Raw genomic sequence first — 26,819 nt, 5'->3', positions numbered from 1 at the left:
AGAAGATTGGATTTAAATCATGGATATTTAAAATACTTTGGAATTCAGATTTGTACTCTAAAATTACAGTACAATTAAAAAATCTGTTAGTTTTTTTGAAGTTAGAAACTTGGAGTCCAAGATCCATTATGTTCGACTCAGGTTCGATTCCAGCCTCAGTCGACTGTCTGTGTGGAGTTTGTACACTCTCCCCCTGTCTGAGTGGGTTTCCTCTGGGTGCTCCAGTTTCCTTCCACAGTCCAAAGGTGTGCAGGTTAGGTGGATTGGCCATGGGAATTAGAAGGTTACAGGGATAGGGTAGGGGGATGGGTCTGTTTGGGATGCTCTTTGGGGGTTGGTGTAGAATCGATGGGCCAAATGGCATACTTCTACCTTGTCGGGATTCTATGATTCTATTTGTAGTCTGGTGAGGAAACGGGTGGGCAATTTTGAGGGAATATTTTAATTTTGCTGTGTTGCAAATCCAGTTGATAGGAAGGCTTATTTGGTTTGGCTTGCTATCCCTGGGTTCTAACACTGGAATAGTAATCCAGACATCGAGAATAATGCTCTGGGGACATGGTTCAAATCCCACTGTGAAGCCGAGGAATTTAATAAATCAATTAATGAATCTGGAGTTGAATGCTCATGTCAATGAAACTATTGTTTCAAGCTGTGAAACCCAAATGATTCACTAATCTGCCATCCTTACTAGCTCTGGCCTGCATGTGACTCCACAGCAACATGTGACTCCAGAGACACAGAAGAGGACCTTTGGAAAGGATTTCCTGACACTCCAGCCCCTAGATAGCAGAGAGCTGCTTTCACAACTTTAATGAGATTAACACAACCAACCATCCCCTCATCCTCTGGGTATCACTGTCACACAGATTGTACACTTTCCTAGTTATTTAGCTGAATTGGCCACTTCTTCACAAGCTACCTCAACAATTCCTCACTGCTTATCTTAGGAAATAGTAAGTCATCAATCTTAAACCTTACAGGACAGTATACTGAATATCCAGTACCTTTCAGAAATCTCATTCCCTGTCTTTACGGTGTGGTCCTGTCTTTCAACGTCTGCCATGCTTCGACCTTCCTCCTCTCGAGTCTCTTTACCTTGCTGTGCCCTTTCACTGGGATCCACCAAGTCCAAAGTCATAATGTCAGCAAACTCCTAGGGAAAGAAACAGGACACATCCAACACTTTCAAATCCTGCACTGAGATAGGTTAAGGGTGAGAGGGGAAAGATATAAAAGAGACCTAAGGGGCAACTTTTTCACACAGAGGGTGATACGTGTATGTAATGAGCTGCCAGAGGATGTGGTGGAGGCTGGTACAAGTGCAACATTTAAGAGGCATTTGGATGGGTATATGAATAGGAAGGGTTTGGAGGGATATGGGCCGGGTGCTGGTAGGTAGGACTAGATTGGTTTGGGATATCTGGTCGGCATGGACAGGTTGGACCGAAGGGTCTGTTTCCATGCTGTACATCTCTATGACCCTATGACTCTATGAAATCACAAGTTCCTAGAAGGATTATTGTCAGTTTAAATAGACTGAAGTCAGGGGACTGACCCTTCAGGGTGATGGTTCAGGTATAAACATGGGTTGAAATGACAACAGAGTCAATAATCTCTTCTGAAACATCAGAGGCAGTTTCTGTTTAGAATTGCTAAGTGTCTTACTGAGACACTGTTCACGATGTCTCATTGAAGATAAGCTTATTTTTATAAACAGAAAAGAAGGGAGGGCATCAATTTGCCCCCCAGAGCCATCTGGTGACCAGAGTTTGAAATTACCTTGTGACTGTTTACATATCAAAACTGAATGGGAGATACAGGTACTGCCATTCACAATGGGAAACATTGTCTCAAAAATGTCATCAAAATCTCTGACAACAAGAAATACAACTTACAGGAAATAATTAAATAGAAAGTATTTAAAACATATCTACATAATTTACAGAAGAAGACTAGTTTAAACAGAAAGCTTCATTTCTCTTTAACTTTAGCAAGTATTTGATTGGTTAAGAGTACAGTAAGGATACCTGTTCAGTGCTGTGCACTGGTTTCCCTGAGTCCTTCCTCGTTGGATCATCAGTCAAGTTACTGCGTTCTAAATATTCCATTTGAGATTGGGAAAAATCAGCAAGCGGCCAAGTCACAGTCGTCGCAGACTCCTTTCCCGTCAATTCACCTTCATCTCGTGGTTCAAGGTCTTCATTCAGTGTTCTGACAAGTCTTGCTGCAGAACCAGCTGACTGATTTCTCTCTGCATTTGAAGAGCAGCTCACTGATTGGGCAGAATTTTCCATTTCTTTGGAACTCTGAGGGATGTGAATTCTGGGAGGGAACGCATCTCCTTCTGGGGTGGCAGTCTGATCGGCTCTGATTTGAAAAACTGGTGCTGACTCAGCAGAAGCCTCCTTTACTTGCTCCACCTGGCTCAAAGGCTCTCCCTCAAACTGCCCTGACAATCCAGGTTCAAGGGTAACATCCACTTCAGGGGAAATCATTTCTCCTGACGGAATGATTGCCTGGACACTACGCTGGCATTCAGGACCCAGGGGCTGCACACCTGGGGGATTGAGCTCAGCAGGTTGGTGTCTGCGTGAGCCAGCTCTGCCTGTCTGCTCCTGTTCACTCACAGCATCCTGCGTATACTGAACAAAACAAGATTGTTGTGCTGGTTCAGAATTCTCCCGCAGCAGAGCAACAGCCTGCTGTCTCTCAGTCCAACCTTCTGGTTCAGAAAGAGCATGCTCAGGATTCCCTGGGTCACCAGTCTGTTCATGTGCCCACAGTTTCATTCCTTCCCTGTCCAATGAATCCACATTGTTTTGGGTCATGGTCTGCGTTGCTCCGGTTACAGACATTTCTGCAGGTGGGGTGTGGCCTTCACTTTGCTCACTGATGGGTAATCGGTCAGTATCACCTCTCGGGAGGCCATATGCCTCATCTTGATCAGTCTTTGCTCCTATGTTGGGAGGAGAAGATACCTTTCCACAACAGCCTCCTGTCTGTTCCTGTTCCCCCTGTATCGCTCCTTCCCAGTTCACTGAATCTTCCATTTTGCGAGGATCAGTCTGATCTGCTCCAATCAGAATCTCCTCTACAGACAGAGTGAGATCATCACCCCATTTTCTACCAGTCATGTTCTCACGGATCTCTGCACTTTGGCCCTCAGATGCTCTCACCAATAATACAGTATTCTGAGCTACTGCATTCTCAGTTTGTTTCTCCACAGACAGTGGCTCTGTCACTGCACCATGTGAGGCATCACTCACTAGGCCATCAGCCTTCTCTCTCTCACTCAGATCCTTGCCTGACACTCCTGCTGAATCCTCCATGACTGTAGCATCACCCTGAAGTTCTCCACTCAGACTCATTGTCATCAAAGGGGCAGAAGATCCTGTGCTTGTCCTATCGCCATGTTCTCTCTCCCTCAGATGTTCTGGAGAGTCCACTCCAAGTGGGCCCAATGTCTGCACTTTCCCAGAATGAAGCTCTGTCCCTGATTGAGAAATCTTCTCTGATTCAAGGACGTTCAGCTCTTTCTCCATCACACACTTTCTTCCAGACTGAGCAGAATCTTCTGCTGTCAGGTCAGCATTGGTTCCTTCTTCACTGACAGAGTCTGGGAGTAACTGCCCAGAATCATCTTCTGGAAGGTCACACACCTTAATGTCTCCACTGAGGGCCAGTTCTGACAACTGACCAGAACCTGCCATTGTTGGATGGTCACATCTGTCTGTTCTAACTGGAGATGATGTTGATAATTGGGTGGGATCTTGTCTTGGCTGATTTCCAGTCAGCTCCCTTTCACTCACAGACACTGTTAGTGATTTCTGAGTGCCCTCCACAGGTAGGCCATAAGCCTGGTTCACCCCACTGGAATACTCTTTTGGAAGTTGATCTGTACTTTCTGTTGCTGCAGTGATTGTCTGCTCTTGGTCAAACACAAAGTCTGGGTTATCATGAGTAGGTAATTCTCCCATTAGGGTTTGGCTTCCGTTACTCTGAGATACTTCGACTAACTGAGGAAAGGCCTGCGTGAGTAGGCCATAACTGTGGTCTTGTTCACTCAGGGACCGCACAATGTTCTTTGCTACAGCTGTGTAGGTCTGGGTTTGTTCACTGATGGGTAATCGGTCAGTATCATTGCTCGGGAGGCCATATGCCTCATCTTGAACAGCCATTGCTCCTATTTTGGGAGAAAGAGATACCTTTCCCCAACGGCCTCCTGTCAGATTCTGTTCTCCCTGTATTACTCCTTCCCAGTTCAATGAATCTTTCATTTTGCGGGGATTGGTCTGATCTGCTCTAATCAGAATCTTCTCTACAGACAGAGTAAGATCGTCACCCCATTTTCCACTAGTCATACTCTCTTGGATGTCCTCACGTTGTCCCTGAGATTGTTTCTCCTCAGACAGTGGCTCTGCTGCTTCAGGAGTGGCATCACTCACTTGGCCATCAGCCTGAGGTCTCTCACTCAAATCCCCTCCTGACCCTACTGGTGAATCCTCCATGACTGTACTGTCACCCTGATTTTGTCCACTCAGACTCATTGTCATCAAAGGGGCAGAAGGCCTTGTGGTTAACCTCTCGCCATGTTCTCCTTCCCTCAGACTTTCTGTAGCATCCACTCCAAGTGGACCCAATGCCTGCACTTTCCCAGAATGAAGCTCTGTCCCTGATTGTGAAATCCTCTCTGATTCAAGGACGTTCAGCTCTTTCTCCATCACACACTCTCTTCCAGACTGAGCAGAATCTTCTACTGTCAGGTCAGCATTGGTTCCTTCTTCACTGACAGAGTCGGGGGGTAACTGCCCAGAATCCTCTCCTGGGAGGTCACAAACTTCAATGTATCCACTGAGGGCCAGTTCTGACAACTGACCAGAACCTGCCACTATTGGATGGTCACATCTGTCTGTTCTAACTGGAGATGATGTTGATAATTGGGTGGGATCTTGTCTTGATTGATTTCCAGTCAGCTCCCTTTCACTCACAGACACTGGTGGTGATTTCTGAGTGCCCTCCACAGGTAGGCCATAAGCCTGGTTCACCCCACTGGAATACTCTTTTGGAAGTTGATCTGTACTTTCTGTTGCTGCAGTGATTGTCTGCTCTTGGTCAAACACAAAGTCTGGGTTATCATGAGTAGGTAATTCTCCCATTAGGGTTTGGCTTCCGTTACTCTGAGATACTTCGACTAACTGAGGAAAGGCCTGCGTGAGTAGGCCATAACTGTGGTCTTGTTCACTCAGGGACTGCACAATGTTCTTTGCTACAGCCGTGTAGGTCTGGGTTTGTGCACTGATGGGTAATTGGTCAGTATCATCGCTCGGGAGGCCATATGCCTCATCTTGAACAGCCATTGCTCTTAACTTGGAAGGAGTAGATACCTTTCTCCAATGGCCTCCTGTCAGCTCCTGTTCCCCCTCTATCGCTCCTTCCCAGATCACTGAATCTTTCATTTTGCAGGGATCAGTCTGATCTGCTCCCAGCAGAATCTCCTCTACTGGCAGAGTGAGATCATCACCCCATTTTCTACCAGTCATGTTATCTTGGTTCTCCTCAGGTTGGCCCTCAATTTGTTTCTCCTCAGTCAGTGACTCTGTCACTGCACCAGGAGAGTCATCACTCACTAGGCCATCAGCCTTCTCTCTCTCACTCAGATCCTTGCCTGACACTCCTGCTGAATCCTCCATGACTGTACTATTACCCTGAAGTTGTCCACTCAGACTCATTGTCATCAAAGGAACAGAAGATCCTGTGAATGTCCTATCGCCATGTTCTCTCTCCCTCAGATGTTCTGTAGAGACCACTCCAAGTGGACTCAGTGTCTGCACTTTCCCAGAATGAAGCTCTGTCCCTGATTGCGAAATCTTCTCTAATTCAAGGACGTTCAGTTCTTTCTCCATCACACACTCTCTTCCAGACTGAGCAGAATCTTCTACTGTCAGGTCAGCATTGGTTCCTTCTTCACTGACAGAGTCTGGGAATAACTGCCCAGAATCCTCTCCTGGGAGGTCACACACTTTAATGTCTCCACTGAGGGCCAGTTCTGACAACTGACCAGAACCTGCCATTGTTGGATGGTCACATCTGTCTGTTCTAACTGGAGATGATGTTGATAATTGGGTGGGATCTTGTCTTGGCTGATTTCCAGTCAGCTCCCTTTCACTCACAGACACTGTTGGTGATTTCTGAGTGCCCTCCACAGGTAGGCCATAAGCCTGGTTCACCCCACTGGAATACTTTTTTGGAAGTTGATCTGTACTTTCTGTTTCTGCAGTGATTGTCTGCTCTTGGTCAAACACAAAGTCTGGGTTATCATGAGTAGGTAATTCTCCCATTAGGGTTTGGCTTCCGTTACTCTGAGATACTTCGACTAACTGAGGAAAGGCCTGCGTGAGTAGGCCATAACTGTGGTCTTGTTCACTCAGGGACTGCACAATGTTCTTTGCTACAGCCGTGTAGGTCTGGGTTTGTTCACTGATGGGTAATCGGTCAGTATCATCGCTCGGGAGGCCATATGCCTCATCTTGAACAGCCATTGCTCCTATGTTGGGAGGAGTAGATACCTTTCCCCAATGGCCTCCTGTCAGTTCATGCTCCCCCTGTTTCGATCCTTCCCAGTTCACTGAATCTTTCATTCTGCAGGGATCAGTCTGATCTGCTCTAATCAGAATCTCCTCTACCGACAGAGTAAGATCATCACCCCATTTTCCACGGGTCATACTTTCTTGGATCTCCTCATGTTGGCCCTCAGATGATCTCACCAAACATACAGTATTCTGAGCTACTGCATTCTCAGTTTGTTTCTCCACAGACAGTAGCTCTGTCACTGCACCAGGAGAGGCATCACTCACTAGGCCATCAGCCTTATCTCTCTCACTCAGATCCTTGCCTGACACTCCTGCTGAATCCTCCATGACTGTAGCATCACCCTGGAGTTGTCCACTCGGACTCATTGTCATCAAAGGAACAGAAGATCCTGTGCTTGTCCTATCGCCATGTTCTCTCTTCCTCAGATGTTCTGTAGAGACCACTCCAAGTGGACTCAGTGTCTGCACTTTCCCAGAATGAAGCTCTGTCCCTGATTGAGAAATCTTCTCTGATTCAAGGACGTTCAGCTCTTTCTCCATCACACACTTTCTTCCAGACTGAGCAGCATCCTCTGCTGTCAGGTCAGCATTGGTTCCTTCTTCACAGACAGAGTCTGGGAGTAACTGCCCAGAATCCTCTCCTGGGAGGTCACAAACTTCAATGTCTCCACTGAGGGCCAGTTCTGACAACTGACCAGAACCTGCCATTGTTGGATGGTCACATCTGTCTGTTCTAACTGGAGATGATGTTGATAATTGTGTGGGACCTCGTCTTGATTGATTTCCGGTCAACTCCCTTTCACTCACAGACACTGGTGATTTCTGACTGCCGTCCTCAAGTAGGCCGTAACCCTGGTCTATTCCACTGGAATACTCTTTTGGAAGTTGAACTGTACTTTCTGTTGCTGCAGTGATTGTCTGCTCTTGGTCAAACACAAATTCTGGGTTGTCATGACTGGGTAACTCTCTCATTAGGGTTTGGTTTCCTTCAATATGATACTCTCCTGTCTGCTCTTGACCCCTCTGGATTGCTCCATTGAGGTTTACTGAACTTTTCATTGCGCAGGGATCTGTCTGATCTGCTCCAATCAGCGATTCTTTGTCACACGACGTGAGGCTTTCACCCTGTTTTCTACCAAATAAACTCTCTTGAGTGTCACTCACATCTGATTGGTCCTGAACTGCTACTGGCCATTCCACAGTGGCCTGTACTGTTGGTTTGTCAAGTTGTTCCTCTTCACTCAGAGACACTTCCACACTCGCAGGAATATCTTCACCCTGATCTCTTCCTGTCAAACTGAGCTGTTCAGTGAGAAACCCTTTGCTGAACTCAGCAATTGCCTTTGTACCTCGATGCGCAGCCTGCTGTTTCTTACTGAGAGCCATGACTGTCACTTGAGCAGGTTTCTCTGTTCGAGCTGTGTCCAAGGCTTTCTGCCCTGTCTTCTCTTTCTGTGACTGAGCCAAGCAGTCACGTGTTTGGAGGCAACCCTGATGCTGCTTACTGGGAAATGCTGACGCTAACAGTGCTGACCCACCTCTGTGTGTGGTCTCCCCTTGGCCTTGCCCACTCAGTGAATCTTCCCCCAAGTGAGTGATGTCCACGTTTGGGAACATTTCCATCTCACATTTTCCCATCGGGAGATATTTGGCCAGTTGGCCAGAATCGTCGGCAAGACCTTGACTTCTGGAAGAAATTGCCATTAAGTCAGTGTGACTGCCCATTGCCTGGGCAGGGCCCTGATCCTCACCACTCGAAGACTGCATTTGCAATTGAGTAAAGTTCAAACCAGGAGCCTCAGTGTCCCCTCTCTGGGACATGGAGTAATGCTGACCAGTACGTTCTCCTTTCACAGTAGCAGGAGGCTCTCCATCCGTCAGACAGTGTGTCACTGATTGCTGACAGTCCCCTCTTTGTAACCAGTCACCCTGGAGTTTCCTACTCTGAGTCTCTTGGACAGATTGAGTTTGGCCTTCTCTGCCCAGGTCATCAATTCTAGTCCACTCTGTCCATGGTCCAGGGATTTCACTTGCTTCATTATCGCCCAGAATGTTTCTGTTGAGTTCTGCCGCTCCAAGTTGTGTGGAGGCCTGGCCTACTTTGGTCACAGGTTGGGCTGAATTCTCACCCCCTGGATCGTCAGCCTGTTCTGTTCGTCTTTTTGCCCATCCAGATGGTGCCTTCCTTGTTGCGTCCTCAGTCAGATCCATTTCCCTTTGACACTCACTCTTCAATTCCCTGTTAAATTTACAATGCACTTGTCAGTCTGAGAACATGCATCTGCAAATTCTTGCAAAACCCCAGTAGGAGAAGATACAGTGAGGAAACGTGGTTTGGAAGGTTCTTTGGTGTTAACACCTTTTACACCAAAGAACTTTTCAAACCACGCTGCTGGGTGATTATAAAAACACATTTTGAATCAAGCCACAGCAAGAGATAATAGGTGAGGTGACCAAAAGCTTTGCCAGTGAGGTGGATTTTTATGCAGTGTTTTAAACAAGGACATTGAGGTAGAGATAGGGAGATGAGAGAGGGGACACTGAGATTGGAGTCCAGGCAGCTGAAGGTACAGCCAGCAATGCTGCAGCGATAGGAATCAAGAACAAACAGGAAGCTGGAATTATAGGAGCAGAGAGATCTCAGAGGGTAGAGGCAATTACAGAGATAGGGGGAGGGGGGAAAGGCCATGAAAGAATGTAAGAATAAGGAAGAACATTTTAAAGCAGAGGTATCAGAGCCACAGAAGGTCAGCAAGCACATGATTAATATTATGAAGAGAACTTGTTTCAGATGAGCTCAGGTTTACAGAGAGTGGAAAGTGGTAGAGCATCCAGTGGAACACTGGAATAGCTGCATCAGGAGGGAACTGAGACATGGATGAGGGTTTCAGCTGTGGGTTGAGCTGAGGCAGGAGCACTGAGGGTCAATGTTGTGGAGGTGGAAATGGTTAATCCTGCTCTCGGAGGAGAGATGTTGCATAGCCACTTCCAATGTAACGTCAGTCAGTACCTCCTGGGAAAAAACCCCCTCCTCCCATCAGGGGCTGATGAATATTAATGCAACCAACTAACCCCTTCCTCCCCACACCGATCCAATTGTGAGTGATCCTGCCAAAGAACTGGAACACCCTACAGCAGTGTGGGGAAAGGGACCAGTTCAGATTTCTCCATGTTGTTGAGAAATGGAGCTCATTCTGCAGCTAAGACTGTGGCCAGGATTTAAGGCCAACACCATCCTTGCCTGATACAAACTCTCTGCACTGCTTCCCTTCGTTCCCTTCCTTCTCTCTTCTCTCACCCAATGGTGCTTGAGGCAAACAAAGCATATGCTTATCGCTGGATTTTCCTGGAATAGACCCTGAGCCTATGGCCAACCTTTCTTTAAACGAAAACATGAATCTGCTTCTGCATGTTTCATCAATTTAATCAGTAGGTTAGCAAAACAGTAGGACTCAAAACCTGGGGGAATTTGGAATTCACTTTTAAATGATTGTAAGAAAAAGTGAAGTCTCAGCAAAAGTGACCACGATGCTGTTGGATTATTGGAAGACACCCAGCACCCTTACATGTCTACATGTGACTCCTGCTCTCACAACAATAAAATACTTAATTAAAATATTCCATTTCTATCAAATCCCCATGAATGGTCATGATTCATGAAGAACCCTCAGTGGAGGTGATTTTAGCATCAGTGCTGACCCTGTCTGTGGTGAGCTGACTGGGTCCTGGAACCAGGAAAAACACTTGATGAGCTGTTGCTCCAGGTCAGTCTTACGATCCTCACAGGACTGCAGGGTGGCCTTTATTTCAGCATCAACATTGCCATCACAGAGCTCCCTCATCGCTGCCAGGTGTTGTTGGGCTCGGGTCAAACTGCTGCCTTTGGAAAAGAACATCTAGGAAAAAACAGAAGAATCTTTGGGATAAAGAGCTACATTTCAACTCTCACAAGAGCTCAGCATCAGACCAGGAAGAGATGCAGGTATTTTTATTTATTTACAGAATATGGCCATCACTTTGGTCAACATTTATTGTCCATCTCCAATTGTCCTTGAACTGAATGCCTAACTAGGAACACTTCAGATGACTATTATGAGTCAAGCCACATTATCATGATCTCAAGTCATCTGTAGGCCAGACTTGGTAAGGACAGTAGATTTCTTTTCCCTCCAGGACATGAGTGAACCAGATGAGTTTTTAGGACAATCCACAGTGGCCATCATTATACTGGATTTGTCGTCATTATGACCACATGGTCATCATTATACCCAATCTTAATTCCAGACGTGTATTGAATTTCAATGCTGCCTTTGACCATGGTGGGATTACTATTCCCATCTCTAAATTATTTGCCTGAGATGCATTAGCCCAGTAACATTTCGAAAACTCCACCAAACAGATTGCTATCAAAGAGCGACTCAGTCCCCAGGTGGGGATGGAATTACCTGGTGCCCATCAAGAAGGGACTGCACGTGGGAGCTGTCCATTCCCTGATGGACCTCACACTCCTGAAGAGCCGCGTTGAATTTATTCTGCTCCACCTCAAACTTCATCCGATGAAGATGCGCATCCACCAATGATTGCACCTTCTGAAAAACAAACCAAAACCTGCCTCAATATCACTCTTACCAGAAACAGGCCAATCCATGAACCTCCTCACTCACACCTTCTTCAATGAACTGCATCAACATAGCTTTCTCTCCCTTTCTCCCACAGGGACTTAACCAACTCCTCCTTAAACACATCTTTGCTGTTCATTGTAACCATTCCCAGTGGTAACTAGCTCCACATTCTTCCAATTCTCAGGATAAAGACATGTCTCATGAATTCGCAGCTGAATTTACTGGGATTGCCTTACACTTCTGGACCCCAGTTTTGTCTCCCCTTCCCAATGAGAACACTTCCTATGCATCTACCTCATTGAACCTTCGCACAATTTTTAAATCCTCCTCAGCATTCTCTTTTCTTGAGAGAAGAGCCCCGGCCTGCTGAGGCTCTCCTCATAATTATATTAGGATGGGTTTCATTTTTTAAAATCTTGGTTTGCAAAGTCTCCAATGCGTCTGTATCTTTTTATAACATGGAATATGGAACTGTGCACAGTGCCCCATGGATGGCCTATAAACAAGATCCTCGTTTTATTCTCCCTCTCTTGATCTTCCATTAAAGTTTTGCAAATATTTTGCCTTCAAGCTGCATCCTCGCCATCACATCCTTTGTGTGCGAGTGTAGGTTACGAGGCCCTCCCTTGATGCTTTAGCTGTGGCTTAATGGGTCACTATCTTGATTCCAGATTGGATGTTTGCAGGTTCAACTCCCTCTCCACAAACCTGACCAGGGATTGGAGGCTGATGTTCCTGTTGCAGGACTGAAGGAGTGCTGCACTGCTGAAGGTGAAAGCTGTCTCACGATAGATGTTAAACTCAAAACCTTTCAGGGCTCTCTTCTGAAGACGAGACAATATTCAACCTTAACCAAGTGAAAACAGAACATCTGCTCATTCTCACATGGCCCTTTGTGGAATCCTATTTAGCAATCACATTTCCAACGTTTGAACTCCAAAAAATATTTCACTGGCTGTCACATCCTTTCGACATGCTGAGGTTATCCAAGGTGCCATAACAATGCAAGTTATTTCTGTCCAGTGCATAATCATTTGGCTCTATGTTTGAGGTGATTGGTGGTAAAGGCATGAACCTGAATTGCTGAGCCGCGCTATTCGGCCCACACAGGGTCCGACATCGGCACACCGGCCGCAATTGTCTCACCTCCCAGTTTCGGCAGAGCTCTGCCCGCATTTCCTCAACAATCTGCTTCTTCTGAGGGGTTAACATCATTGTGATTTTATCTGTTGCTTCAAGAAAATGTTCAATGATTCCAGAATCAAAGCTCCTGATTGTTTCCTGTGAGGAACACAATATTAATCAGTCTCTGTTTACTGCCATTACATTGCCATAGCTTTTCAAGGGAGAAAGTTCTAGATTGTCACTGCCCTTCCTGTGAAGAAATGCTTCCTGATGTCGCCCCTAAACAGCCTGTCTCCATATTGATGGTTCAGTATCCTTGCTCCAGACTCCCTCTCACCCGAGGCAATACCTTCTCTTGGTCAGCCCAGTCAACTCCTTCAATTGTAGAGTCTATCGGAACATCTTTTGGCCTGAAATTATTCAATCAGACTGCCTCTTAATCTTCTATATGTGAGGAAATTCAATAAATGAATCCTCTGCTCCCTATTTAAACCCCTTAGTTCCAGAATTTCCAGCACCAATATTTCTCCTCTGTGGTTGTATGGAGTCGGAACAGAAGGTGCCCAACCTGTGACCCAGCCCATGGCCAATGGAGACCTGCAGGTGAGTGGCTACCTGGTGCTTCACAATGAGTTCCTCTGGGGACCCTCTGTCCTCGAGGAACTGCATGGCCCTTCCAATGCAGGCTTCTATCCTTCTCTTCGATTCTTCAAAGTCCCGTTTGACATCAACTTCTGACACTGTGCGCTCACCCACCTGGGCTGGCTCGGCACACGGCACGTCACTGCCCACCTAGGCCAGAGAGACGGAGGGTTAGGCACTGCTTCTCTCATTAACACACACACACACACACACAGACACACACACACACACAGACACGCACACACACAGACACGCACACACACAGACACACACACACACACAGACACGCACACACACAGACACACACACACACAGACACACACACACACAGACACACACACACACAATTCATGGAACTACAGTTTCAGAGGAATATTCGTGTCATAAAACAAAGGTCAAGAGGACGTTTTATCAAAGTGATCTGAATAATCAGGGGCCATGATTAAGTAAATGTGGAGAAACACTTCCCAGTGGCAAATGATGGGTAACTCTTGAATATGTTCAAGAAAGAGATTGTTGTTTTTTCGATTTTTAAGGCATCAAGGCTACAGAGAGAAAGCAGGAAGATGGCATTGGGATAGAATATCAGCCATGAATGGCCTACTCTTGCTCATTATTCTGATGTAGCCAGAAGGCACAGATTTAAAGTGACTGGCCAAAGAACTAGGGGTGAGATGGAATATAAACTGTGAGTTCTTATGAATTGGAACATACAGGTGGTGGGAGCAGGTTAAATATGAGCTTCAAATAGGAGTTTAATTTGTAAGTAAAGAGGAATTGCAATTAGAACATAAGAACTAGGAGCAGGAGTAGGCCGTCTCGTCCTTCGTGCCTGCTCTGCCACCTCAGTAAGATCATGACTGGTCTTTTCGTGGACTCAGATCCATTTATCCACGCTCTTACCACGTCTCTTAACTTCTGTATTGTTCAAAAAATATGTTCCTTAGCTTTAAAAATGTTCACTGAGTAGGGGCAACTATTTCGCTGGGCAGGGAATTCCACAGAATCACAACCCTCTGGGTAAAGACGTTCCTCCTCAATTCAGTCCTAAACCTGCTCCCCCTAACTTTGAGGCTGTGCCCTCTTGTCCTAGTTTCACTCTCCAGTGGAAACATCCTCTCCACTTCTACCTTATCTGTTCCCTTCATAATTTTATATGTTTGTATAAGATTCCCCCTCATTCTTCTAAATTCCAATGAATATAATCCCAGTCAACGCAGCCTCTCCTTATAAGCCAACCCCCTCAACTTCCAGAACCAACCCAGTGACCCTCCTCTGCACCCCCTCCCGGGCCAGTACATCCTTTCTCAAGTAAGGAGACCAAAACTGCACACAGTACTCCAGGTGTGGCCTCAGCAGGGCCCTGTACAACTGTAACATAACCTCCCTGCTTTTAAACTCCATCCCTTTAGTAATGAAGGACAAAATTCTACTTTTCTTTTCTAATTACTTGTTGTACCTGCAAACCAACCTTCTGTGATTCATGTACAAAGACACCCAGGTCCCTTTGCACAGCAGCATGTAATTCTAAGGGGAAAGAGAAGTAGGTGAGTGGAATGACACCTCTTTCAGTATGATCGACTAAACCTCCTCATGAATCAGATTTAAAAGCTATTTGCTTCCCCATCGTCAAACTGGAATGTGCTGCCTGAGAGACGCACTCCCTCATGAATGCTGGAGACACTCAGACTGAAGACCAGCCAGAGAGAGTGTCACTCAAAGTTTGGGTGAAGATTTGTAGCTCGGGTGCTCGTTGTTGTGGTTCTGTTCGCCGAGCTGGAAATTTTTGTTGCAAACGTTTCGTCCCCTGTCTAGGTGGCATCCTCAGTGCTTGGGAGCCTCCTGTGAAGTGCTTCTGTGGTGTTTCCTCCGGCATTTATAGTGGCCTGTCCCTGCCGCTTCCGGTTGTCAGTTTCAGCTGTCCGCTGTAGTGGCCGGTATATTGGGTCCAGGTCGATGTGTTTGTTGATGGAGTTTGTGGATGAGTGCAATGCTTCTAGGAATTCCCTGGCTGTTCTTTGTTTCGCTTGCCCTATAATGGTAGTGTTGTCCCAGTCGAATTCATGTTGCTTGTCGTCTGCGTGTGTGGCTACTAAGGATAGCTGGTCGTGTCGTTTCGTGGCTAGTTGATGTTCATGGATACGGATTGTTAGCTGTCTTCCTGTTTGTCCTATATAGTGTTTTGTGCAGTCCTTGCATGGGATTTTGTACACTACATTAGTTTTGCTCATGAACAACTCACCAGAACGAAGGACCTGATACCCAGCATGAGCAAAACAAATATAGTGTACAAAATCCCATGCAAGGACTGCACAAAACACTACATAGGACAAACAGGAAGACAGCTAATGATCCGTATCCATGAACATCAACTAGCCACGAAACGCCACGACCAGCTATCCTTAGTAGCCACACACGCAGACGACAAGCAACATGAATTCGACTGGGACAACACTACCATTATAGGGCAAGCCAAACAAAGAACAGCCAGGGAATTCTGAGAAGCATGGCACTCATCCACAAACTCCATCAACAAACACATCCACCTGGACCCAATATACCGGCCACTACAGGGGACAGCTGAAACTGACAACCGGAAGCGGCAGGGACAGGCCACTATAAATGCCGGAGGAAACACCACAGAAGTGGTTCACAGGAGGCTCCCAAGCACTGAGAGTGTCACTGCGAGGCCAGGCCTCTGGATTACTGATGATCAAGCCTCTGGATTCCCAGCAAAACCTCTGAATTCCCTGTCCAGGACCTGGGTTCCTGGCCCCTGCCTCTGGTGGGGAAATGGTCATCATTATACCTGATTTTAATTCCAGATTTTTGTTGGATTTGAATGTTGCCTTCTGCCAGGGTAGGATTACCATCTCTATCCCTAAACTGTTTGGCTGGGATTCATTAGTGCAGGAACATTTCCACGACTCCACCAAACACAGAGCAATTCAGTCCCCAGGTGGGGATGGAATTACCTGGTGCCCATCAAGAAGGGACTGCACGTGGGAGCTGTCCATTCCCTGATGGACCTCACACTCCTGAAGAGCTGCGTTGAATTTATTCTGCTCCACCTCAAACTTCATCCGATGAAGATGCGCATCCACCAATGATTGCACGTTCTGAAAAACAAACCAAAACCTGCCTCAATATCACTCTTACCAGAAACAGGCCAATCCATGAACCTTTGAGGAGAAAGTGAGGTCTGCAGATGCTGGAGATCAGAGCTGAAAAATGTGTTACTGGAAAAGCGCAGCAGGTCAGGCAGCATCCAGGGAACAGGAGAATCGACGTTTCGGGCATAAGCCCTTCTTCAGAAGAAGGGCTTATGCCCGAAACTTCGATTCTCCTGTTCCCTGGATGCTGCCTGACCTGCTGCGCTTTTCCAGCAACACATTTCCAATCCATGAACCTCCTCACTCACACCTTCTTCAATGAACTGCATCAACATAGCTTTCTCTCCCTTTCTCCCACAGGGACTTAGCCAACTCCTCCTTAAACACATCTTTGCTGTTCATTGTAACCATTCCCAGTGGTAACTAGCTCCACATTCTTCCAATTCTCAGGATAAAGACATGTCTCATGAATTCGCAGCTGAATTTACTGGGATTGCCTTACACTTCTGGACCCCAGTTTTGTCTTCCCTTCCCAATGAGAACACTTCCTATGCATCTACCTCATTGAACCTTCGCACAATTCTTAAATCCTCCTCAGCATTCTCTTTTCTTGAGAGAAGAGCCCCGGCCTGCTGAGGCTCTCCTCATAATTATATTAGGATGGGTTTCATTTTTTAAAATCTTGGTTTGCAAAGTCTCCAATGCGTCTGTATCTTTTTATAACATGGAATATGGAACTGCGCACAGTGCCCCATGGATGGTCTATAAACAAGATCCTCGTTTTATTCTCCCTCTCTTGAGCTTCCATTAAAGTTTTGCAAATATTTTGCCTTCAAGCTGCATCCTCGCCATCACATCCTTTGTGTGTGAGTGTAGATTACCAGGCCCTCCCTTGAGGCTTTAGCTGTGGCTCAATAGGTCACTCTCTTGATTCTGAATTGAACGTTTGCAGGTTCAACTCCCTCTCCACAAACCTGACCGGGAATTCAAGGCTGATGTTCCCGATGCTGTACTGCTGAAGGTGTAAGCTGTCTCACGATAGTTGTTAAACTTAAAAACCTTCAGGGCTCTCTTTTGAAGAAGAGGCAATATTCACCCTTTACCAAGTGAAAACAGAACATCTGCTCATAATCACATTGCCCTTTGTGGAATCCTACTGTGTACAAATTAGCATCACATTTCCTACATTTGAACTTCAAAAAATACTTCATTGCCGTGGTTAGGCCACTGTTGGAATATTGCGTGCAATTCTGGTCTCCTTCCTATCGGAAAGATGTTGTGAAACTTGAAAGGGTTCAGAAAAGATTAACAAGGATGTTGCCAGGGTTGGAGGATTTGAGCTATGGGGAGAGACTGAACAGGCTGGGGCTGTTTTCCATGGAACGTCGGAGGCTGAGGGGTGACCTCATAGAGATTTACCAAATTATGAATCGCACGGATAGGGTAGATAGACAAAGTCTTTTCCCTGGGGTCGGGGAGTCCAGAACTAGACGGCATAGGTTTAGGGTGAGGGGGGAAAGATATAAAAGAGACCTAAGGGGCAATGTTTTCACGCAGAGGGTGGTATGTGTATGGCATCAGCTGCCAGAGGAAGTCATGGAGGCTGGTGCAATTGCAACATTTAAGAGGCATTTGGATGGGTATATGAATAGGAAGGGTTTGGAGGGATATGGGCCGGGTGCAGGCAAGTGGGACTAGATTGGGTTGGGATATCTGATCAGCATGGACGGGTTGGAGCGAAGGGTCTGTTTCCATGCTGCACATCTCTATGATTCTATGACATGCTTTGGACATGCTGAGGTTATCCAAGGTGCCATAACAATGCAAGTTATTTCTGTCCAGTGCATAATCATTTGGCTCTATGTTTGAGGTGATTGGTGGTAAAGGCGTGAACCTGAATTGCTGAGCCGCGCTATTCGGTCCACACAGGGTCCGACATCGGCACACCGGCCGCAATTGTCTCACCTCCCAGTTTCGGCAGAGCTCTGCCCGCATTTCCTCAACAATCTGCTTCTTCTGAGGGGTTAACATCATTGTGATTTTATCTGTTGCTTCAAGAAAATGTTCAATGATTCCAGAATCAAAGCTCCTGATTGTTTCCTGTGAGGAACACAATATTAATCAGTCTCTATTTACTGCCATTACATTGCCATAGCTTTTCAAGGGAGAAAGTTCTAGATTGTCACTGCCCTTCCTGTGAAGAAAAGCTTCCTGATGTCGCCCCTAAACAGCCTGTCTCCATATTGACGGTTCAGTATCCTTGCTCCAGACTCCCTCTCACCCGAGGCAATACCTTCTCTTGGTCAGCCCAGTCAACTCCTTCAATTGTAGAGTCTATCGGAACATCTTTTGGCCTGAAATTATTCAATCAGACTGCCTCTTAATCTTCTATATGTGAGGAAATACAATAAATGAATCCTCTGCTCCCTATTTAAACCCCTTAGTTCCAGAATTTCCAGCACCAATATTTCTCCTCTGTGGTTGTATGGAGTCGGAACAGAAGGTGCCCAACCTGTGACCCAGCCCATGGCCAATGGAGACCTGCAGGTGAGTGGCTACCTGGTGCTTCACAATGAGTTCCTCTGGGGACCCTCTGTCCTCGAGGAACTGCATGGCCCTTCCAATGCAGGCTTCTATCCTTCTCTTCGATTCTTCAAAGTCCCGTTTGACATCAACTTCTGACACCGTGCGCTCGCCCACCTGGGCTGGCTCGGCACACGGCACGTCACTGCCCACCTAGGCCAGAGAGACGGAGGGTTAGGCACTGTTTCTCTCATTAACACACACACACACACACAGACACACACACACAGACACGCACAAACACAGACACACACACACACAGACACACACACGCACACAGACACACACAGACACACATACACACACAGACCCACACACACACGCACACACACAGACACACACACAGACACACACACACACACAGACACACACACACACACACACACAGACACGCACACACACAGACACACACACAGACACGCACACACACAGACACACACACACACAGACACACACACACACACACACACACAGACACACACACACACAGACACACAGACACACAGACACACAATTCATGGAACTCCAGTTTCAGAGGAATATTCGTGTCATAAAACAAAGGTCAAGAGGACGTTTTATCAAAGTGATCTGAATAATCAGAGGCCATGATTAAGTAAATGTGGAGAAACACTTCCCAGTGGCAAATGATGGGTAACTCTTGAATATGTTCAAGAAAGAGATTGTTGTTATTTCGATTTTTAAGGCATCAAGGATACAGAGAGAAAGCAGGAAGATGGCATTGGGATAGAATGTCAGCCATGAATGGCCTACTCTTGCTCAATATTCTAATGTAGCCAGAAGGCACAGATTTAAAGTGACTGGCCAAAGAACTAGGGGTGAGATGGAATAAAAACTGTGAGTTCTTATGAATTGGAACATACAGGTGGTGGGAGCAGGTTAAATATGAGCTTCAAATAGGAGTTTAATTTGTAAGTAAAGAGGAATTGCAATTAGAACATAAGAACTAGGAGCAGGAGTAGGCCGTCTAGTTCTTCGTGCCTGCTCTGCCACCTCAGTAAGATCATGGCTGGTCTTTTCGTGGACTCAGATCCATTTATCCACGCTCTTACCACGTCTCTTAACTTTTGTAATGTTCAAAAAATATGTTCCTTAGCTTTAAAAATGTTCACTGAGTAGGGGCAACTATTTCGCTGGGCAGGGAATTCCACAGAATCACAACCCTCTGGGTGATGACGTTCCTTCTCAATTTAACCCTAAGCCTGCTCCCCCTAACTTTGAGGCTGTGCCCTCTTGTCCTAGTTTCACTCTCCAGTGGAAACATCCTCTCCACTTCTACCTTACCTGTTCCCTTCATAATTTTATATGTTTGTATAAGATTCCCCCTCATTCTTCTAAATTCCAATGAATATAATCCCAGTCTACGCAGCCTCTCCTTATAAGCCAACCCCCTCAACTTCCAGAACCAACCCAGTGACCCTCCTCTGCACCCCCTCCCGGGCCAGTACATCCTTTCTCAAGTAAGGAGACCAAAACTGTACACAGTACTCCAGGTGTGGCCTCACCAGCACCCTTAGGGCTGCAACATAACCTCCCTGCTTTTAAACTCCATCCCTTTAGTAATGAAGGACAAAATTCTATTTTCCTTTTCTAATTACTTGTTGTACCTGCAAACCAACCTTCTGTGATTCATGTACAAAGACACCCAGGTCCCTTTGCACAGCAGCATGTAATTCTAAGGGGAAAGAGAAGTAGGTGAGTGGAATGACACCTCTTTCAGTATGATCGACTAAACCTCCTCATGAATCAGATTTAAAAGCTATTTGCTTCCCCATCGTCAAACTGGAATGTGCTGCCTGAGAGACGCACTCCCTCATGAATGCTGGAGACACTCAGACTGAAGACCAGCCAGAGAGAGTGTCACTGCGAGGCCAGGCCTCTGGATTACTGATGATCAAGCCTCTGGATTCCCGGCAAAACCTCTGAATTCCCTGTCCAGGACCTGGGTTCCTGGCCCCTGCCTCTGGTGGGGAAATGGTCATCATTATACCTGATTTTAATTCCAGATTTTTGTTGGATTTGAATGTTGCCTTCTGCCAGGGTAGGATTACCATCTCTATCCCTAAACTGTTTGGCTGGGATTCATTAGTGCAGGAACATTTCCACGACTCCACCAAACACAGAGCGACTCAGTCCCCAGGTGGGGATGGAATTACCTGGTGCCCATCAAGAAGGGACTGCACGTGAGAGCTGTCCATTCCCTGATGGACCTCACACTCCTGAAGAGCTGCGTTGAATTTATTCTGCTCCACCTCAAACTTCATCCGATGAAGATGCGCATCCACCAATGATTGCACCTTCTGAAAAACAAACCAAAACCTGCCTCAATATCACTCTTACCAGAAACAGGCCAATCCATGAACCTCCTCACTCACACCTTCTTCAATGAACTGCATCAACATAGCTTTCTCTCCCTTTCTCCCACAGGGACTTAACCAACTCCTCCTTAAACACATCTTTGCTGTTCATTGTAACCATTCCCAGTGGTAACTAGCTCCACATTCTTCCAATTCTCAGGATAAAGACATGTCTCATGAATTCGCAGCTGAATTTCCTGGAATTGCCTTACACTGCTGGACCCCAGTTTTGTCTCCCCTCCCAATGAGAACACTTCCTATGCATCTACCTCATTGAACCTTCGCACAATTCTTAAATCCTCCTCAGCATTCTCTTTTCTTGAGAGAAGAGCCCCGGCCTGCTGAGGCTCTCCTCAGCAGGGTTTCATTTTTTAAAATCTTGGTTTGCAAAGTCTCCAATGCGTCTGTATCTTTTTATAACATGGAATATGGAACTGTGCACAGTGCCCCATGGATGGCCTATAAACAAGATCCTCGTTTTATTCTCCCTCTCTTGAGCTTCCATTAAAGTTTTGCAAATATTTTGCCTTCAAGCTGCATCCTCGCCATCACATCCTTTGTGTGTGAGTGTAGGTTACCAGGCCCTCCCTTGAGGCTTTAGCTGTGGCTCAATAGGTCACTCTCTTGATTCTGAATTGAACATTTGCAGGTTCAACTCCCTCTCCACAAACCTGACCAGGGAATTCAAGGCTGATGTTCCCGATGCTGTACTGCTGAAGGTGTAAGCTGTCTCACGATAGTTGTTAAACTTAAAAACTTTCAGGGGTCTCTTTTGAAGAAGAGGGAATATTCACCCTTTACCAAGTGAAAACAGAACATCTGCTCATTATCACATTGCCCTTTGTGGAATCCTACTGTGTACAAATTAGCATCACATTTCCTACATTTGAACTTCAAAAAATACTTCATTGGCGTGGTTAGGCCACTGTTGGAATATTGCGTGCAATTCTGGTCTCCTTCCTATCGGAAAGATGTTGTGAAACTTGAAAGGATTCAGAAAAGATTTACAAGGATGTTGCCAGGGTTGGATGATTTGAGCTATGGGGAGAGACTGAACAGGCTGGGGCTGTTTTCCATGGAACGTCGGAGGCTGAGGGGTGACCTCATAGAGATTTACCAAATTATGAATCGCACGGATAGGGTAGATAGACAAAGTCTTTTCCCTGGGGTCGGGGTGTCCAGAACTCGAGGGCATAGATTTAGGGTGAGAGGGGAAAGATATAAAAGAGACCTAAGGGGCAATGTTTTCACGCAGAGGGTGGTACGTGTATGGAATCAGCTGCCAGAGGAAGTGGTGGAGGCTGGTACAATTGCAACAGTTAAGAGGCATTTGGATGGATATATGAATAGGAAGGGTTTGGAGGGATATGGGCCGGGTGCAGGCAGGTGGCATTAGATTGGGTTGGGATATCTGATCAGCATGGACGGGTTGGAGCGAAGGGTCTGTTTCCATGCTGCACATCTCTATGATTCTATGACATGCTTTGGACATGCTGAGGTTATCCAAGGTGCCATAACAATGCAAGTTATTTCTGTCCAGTGCATAATCATTTGGCTCTATGTTTGAGATGATTGGTGGTAAAGGCGTGAACCTGAATTGCTGAGCCGCGCTATTCGGTCCACACAGGGTCCGACATCGGCACACCGGCCGCAATTGTCTCACCTCCCAGTTTCGGCAGAGCTCTGCCCGCATTTCCTCAACAATCTGCTTCTTCTGAGGGGTTAACATCATTGTGATTTTATCTGTTGCTTCAAGAAAATGTTCAATGATTCCAGAATCAAAGCTCCTGATTGTTTCCTGTGAGGAACACAATATTAATCAGTCTCTGTTTACTGCCATTACATTGCCATAGCTTTTCAAGGGAGAAAGTTCTAGATTGTCACTGCTCTTCCTGTGAAGAAATGCTTCCTGATGTCGCCCCTAAACAGCCTGTCTCCATATTGACGGTTCAGTATCCTTGCTCCAGACTCCCTCTCACCCGAGGCAATACCTTCTCTTGGTCAGCCCAGTCAACTCCTTCAATTGTAGAGTCTATAGGAACACCTTTTGGCCTGAAATTATTCAATCAGACTGCATCTTAATCTTCTATATGTGAGGAAATGCAATAAATTCAATAAAAGCTCCCTATTTAAACCCCTTAGTTCCAGAATTTCCAGCATCAATATTTCTCCTCTGTGGTTGTATGGAGTCAGAACAGAAGGTGCCCAACCTGTGACCCAGCCCATGGCCAATGGAGACCTGCAGGTGAGTGGCTACCTGGTACTTCACAATGAGTTCCTCTGGGGACCCTCTGTCCTCGAGGAACTGCATGGCCCCTCCAATGCAGGCTTCTATCCTTCTCTTCGATTCTTCAAAGTCCCGTTTGACATCAACTTCTGACACCGTGCGCTCGCCCACCTGGGCTGGCTCGGCACACGGTACGTCACTGCCCACCTAGGCCAGAGAGACGGAGGGTTAGGCACTGCTTCTCTCATTCACACACACACACACACACAGACACACACACACAGACACGCACACACACAGACACACACACACACAGACACACACACGCACACAGACACACACAGACACACACACACACAGACACGCACACACACAGACACACACAGACACAAACACACGCACAGACACACACACACACAGACACACACACACACACAGACACGCACACACACAGACACACACACACACAGACACACACACACACACACACACAGACACGCACACACACAGACACACACACACGCACAGACACACACACACACAGACACACACAAACACACAGACACGCACACACACAGACACACACACACACAGACACACACACACACACACACAGACACACAGACACACATACACACACACAGACACACAGACACACAGACACACAATTCATGGAACTCCAGTTTCAGAGGAATATTCGTGTCATAAAACAAAGGTCAAGAGGACGTTTTATCAAAGTGATCTGAATAATCAGAGGCCATGATTAAGTAAATGTGGAGAAACACTTCCCAGTGGCAAATGATGGGTAACTCTTGAATATGTTCAAGAAAGAGATTGTTGTTATTTCGATTTTTAAGGCATCAAGGATACAGAGAGAAAGCAGGAAGATGGCATTGGGATAGAATGTCAGCCATGAATGGCCTACTCTTGCTCAATATTCTAATGTAGCCAGAAGGCACAGATTTAAAGTGACTGGCCAAAGAACTAGGGGTGAGATGGAATAAAAACTGTGAGTTCTTATGAATTGGAACATACAGGTGGTGGGAGCAGGTTAAATATGAGCTTCAAATAGGAGTTTAATTTGTAAGTAAAGAGGAATTGCAATTAGAACATAAGAACTAGGAGCAGGAGTAGGCCGTCTAGTTCTTCGTGCCTGCTCTGCCACCTCAGTAAGATCATGGCTGGTCTTTTCGTGGACTCAGATCCATTTATCCACGCTCTTACCACATCTCTTAACTTCTGTATTGTTCAAAAAATATGTTCCTTAGCTTTAAAAATGTTCACTGAGTAGGGGCAACTATTTCGCTGGGCAGGGAATTCCACAGAATCACAACCCTCTGGGTGATGAAATTCCTCCTCAATTCAGTCCTAAGCCTGCTCCCCCTAACTTTGAGGCTGTGCCCTCTTGTCCTAGTTTCACTCTCCAGTGGAAACATCCTCTCCACTTCTACCTTATCTGTTCCCTTCATAATTTTATATGTTTGTATAAGATTCCCCCTCATTCTTCTGAATTCCAATGAATATAATCCCAGTCTACGCAGCCTCTCCTTATAAGCCAACCCCCTCAACTTCCAGAACCAACCCAGTGACCCTCCTCTGCACCCCCTCCCGGGCCAGTACATCCTTTCTCAAGTAAGGAGACCAAAACTGCACACAGTACTCCAGGTGTGGCCTCACCAGCACCCTTAGGGCTGCAACATAACCTCCCTGCTTTTAAACTCATTCCCTTTAGTAATGAAGGACAAAATTCTATTTTTCTTTTCTAATTACTTGTTGTACCTGCAAACCAACCTTCTGTGATTCATGTACAAAGACACCCAGGTCCCTTTGCACAGCAGCATGTAATTCTAAGGGGAAAGAGAAGTAGGTGAGTGAAATGACACCTCTTTCAGTATGATTGACTAAACCTCCTCATGAATCAGATTTAAAAGCTATTTGCTTCCCCATCGTCAAACTGGAATGTGCTGCCTGAAAGACGCACTCCCTCATGAATGCTGGAGACACTCAGACTGAAGACCAGCCAGAGAGAGTGTCACTGTGAGGCCAGGCCTCTGGATTACTGATGATCAAGCCTCTGGATTCCCGGCAAAACCTCTGAATTCCCTGTCCAGGACCTGGGTTCCTGGCCCCTGCCTCTGGTGGGGAAATGGTCATCATTATACCTGATTTTAATTCCAGATTTTTGTTGGATTTGAATGTTGCCTACTGCCAGGGTAGGATTACCATCTCTATCCCTAAACTGTTTGGCTGGGATTCATTAGTGCAGGAACATTTCCACGACTCCACCAAACACAGAGCGACTCAGTCCCCAGGTGGGGATGGAATTACCTGGTGCCCATCAAGAAGGGACTGCACGTGAGATCTGTCCATTCCCTGATGGACCTCACACTCCTGAAGAGCCGCGTTGAATTTATTCTGCTCCACCTCAAACTTCATCCGATGAAGATGCGCATCCACCAATGATTGCACCTTCTGAAAACCAAACCAAAACCTGCCTCAATATCACTCTTACCAGAAACAGGCCAATCCATGAACCTCCTCACTCACACCTTCTTCAATGAACTGCATCAACATAGCTTTCTCTCCCTTTCTCCCACAGGGACTTAGCCAGCTCCTCCTTAAACACATCTTTGCTGTTCATTGTAACCATTCCCAGTGGCAACTAGCTCCACATTCTTCCAATTCTCAGGATAAAGACATGTCTCATGAATTCGCAGCTGAATTTACTGGGATTGCCTTACACTGCTGGACCCCAGTTTTGTCTCCCCTTCCAATGAGAACACTTCCTATGCATCTACCTCACTGAACCTTCGCACAATTTTTAAATCCTCCTCAGCATTCTCTTTTCTTGAGAGAAGAGCCCCGGCCTGCTGAGGCTCTCCTCATAATTATATTAGGATGGGTTTCATTTTTTAAAATCTTGGTTTGCAAAGTCTCCAATGCGTCTGTATCTTTTTATAACATGGAATATGGAACTGTGCACAGTGCCCCATGGATGGCCTATAAACAAGATCCTCGTTTTTATTCTCCCTCTTTTGAGCTTCCATTAAAGTTTTGCAAATATTTTGCCTTCAAGCTGCATCCTCGCCATCACATCCTTTGTGTGTGAGTGTAGGTTACCAGGCCCTCCCTTGAGGCTTTAGCTGTGGCTCAATAGGTCACTCTCTTGATTCTGAATTGAACGTTTGCAGGTTCAACTCCCTCTCCACAAACCTGACCAGGGAATTCAAGGTTGATGTTCCCGATGCTGTACTGCTGAAGGTGTAAGCTGTCTCACGATAGTTGTTAAACTTAAAAACTTTCAGGGCTCTCTTTTGAAGAAGAGGCAATATTCACCCTTTACCAAGTGAAAACAGAACATCTGCTCATTATCACATTGCCCTTTGTGGAATCCTACTGTGTACAAATTAGCATCACATTTCCTACATTTGAACTTCAAAAAATACTTCATTGGCGTGGTTAGGCCACTGTTGGAATATTGCGTGCAATTCTGGTCTCCTTCCTATCGGAAAGATGTTGTGAAACTTGAAAGGGTTCAG

The 26,819-nt window shown here is 46.1% G+C and overlaps 1 protein-coding gene across 1 annotated transcript in view; it reads right to left on the bottom strand.

Annotated features, from left to right (window-relative positions):
• LOC122547709 (uncharacterized) overlaps window positions 1-26,819 on the bottom strand; it is a 609,753-nt gene that overhangs the window by 450,528 nt on the left and 132,406 nt on the right. The window contains exons 11-23 of the mRNA XM_087989511.1: window positions 25,609-25,752; window positions 23,311-23,487; window positions 22,717-22,851; window positions 20,853-20,996; window positions 18,655-18,831; window positions 18,061-18,195; window positions 15,958-16,101; window positions 12,956-13,132; window positions 12,362-12,496; window positions 11,039-11,182; window positions 10,293-10,489; window positions 2,031-8,832; window positions 1,008-1,156 (exon numbers count right to left, since the gene is read on the bottom strand). Coding sequence (XP_087845637.1) covers window positions 1,008-1,156; window positions 2,031-8,832; window positions 10,293-10,489; window positions 11,039-11,182; window positions 12,362-12,496; window positions 12,956-13,132; window positions 15,958-16,101; window positions 18,061-18,195; window positions 18,655-18,831; window positions 20,853-20,996; window positions 22,717-22,851; window positions 23,311-23,487; window positions 25,609-25,752 — 8,660 coding nt within the window. The remainder of the gene's footprint in view (window positions 1-1,007; window positions 1,157-2,030; window positions 8,833-10,292; window positions 10,490-11,038; window positions 11,183-12,361; window positions 12,497-12,955; window positions 13,133-15,957; window positions 16,102-18,060; window positions 18,196-18,654; window positions 18,832-20,852; window positions 20,997-22,716; window positions 22,852-23,310; window positions 23,488-25,608; window positions 25,753-26,819) is intronic.

Source organism: Chiloscyllium plagiosum, unplaced genomic scaffold (assembly GCF_037043375.1).
Source record: "Chiloscyllium plagiosum isolate Xiang-an unplaced genomic scaffold, Cpla_swu_hap1 HiC_scaffold_8, whole genome shotgun sequence".
Lineage (NCBI taxonomy): Eukaryota > Metazoa > Chordata > Chondrichthyes > Orectolobiformes > Hemiscylliidae > Chiloscyllium > Chiloscyllium plagiosum.
The sequence above is the reverse complement of the archived record's forward strand: the minus strand, read 5'-3'. Positions and strand labels throughout refer to the sequence as shown.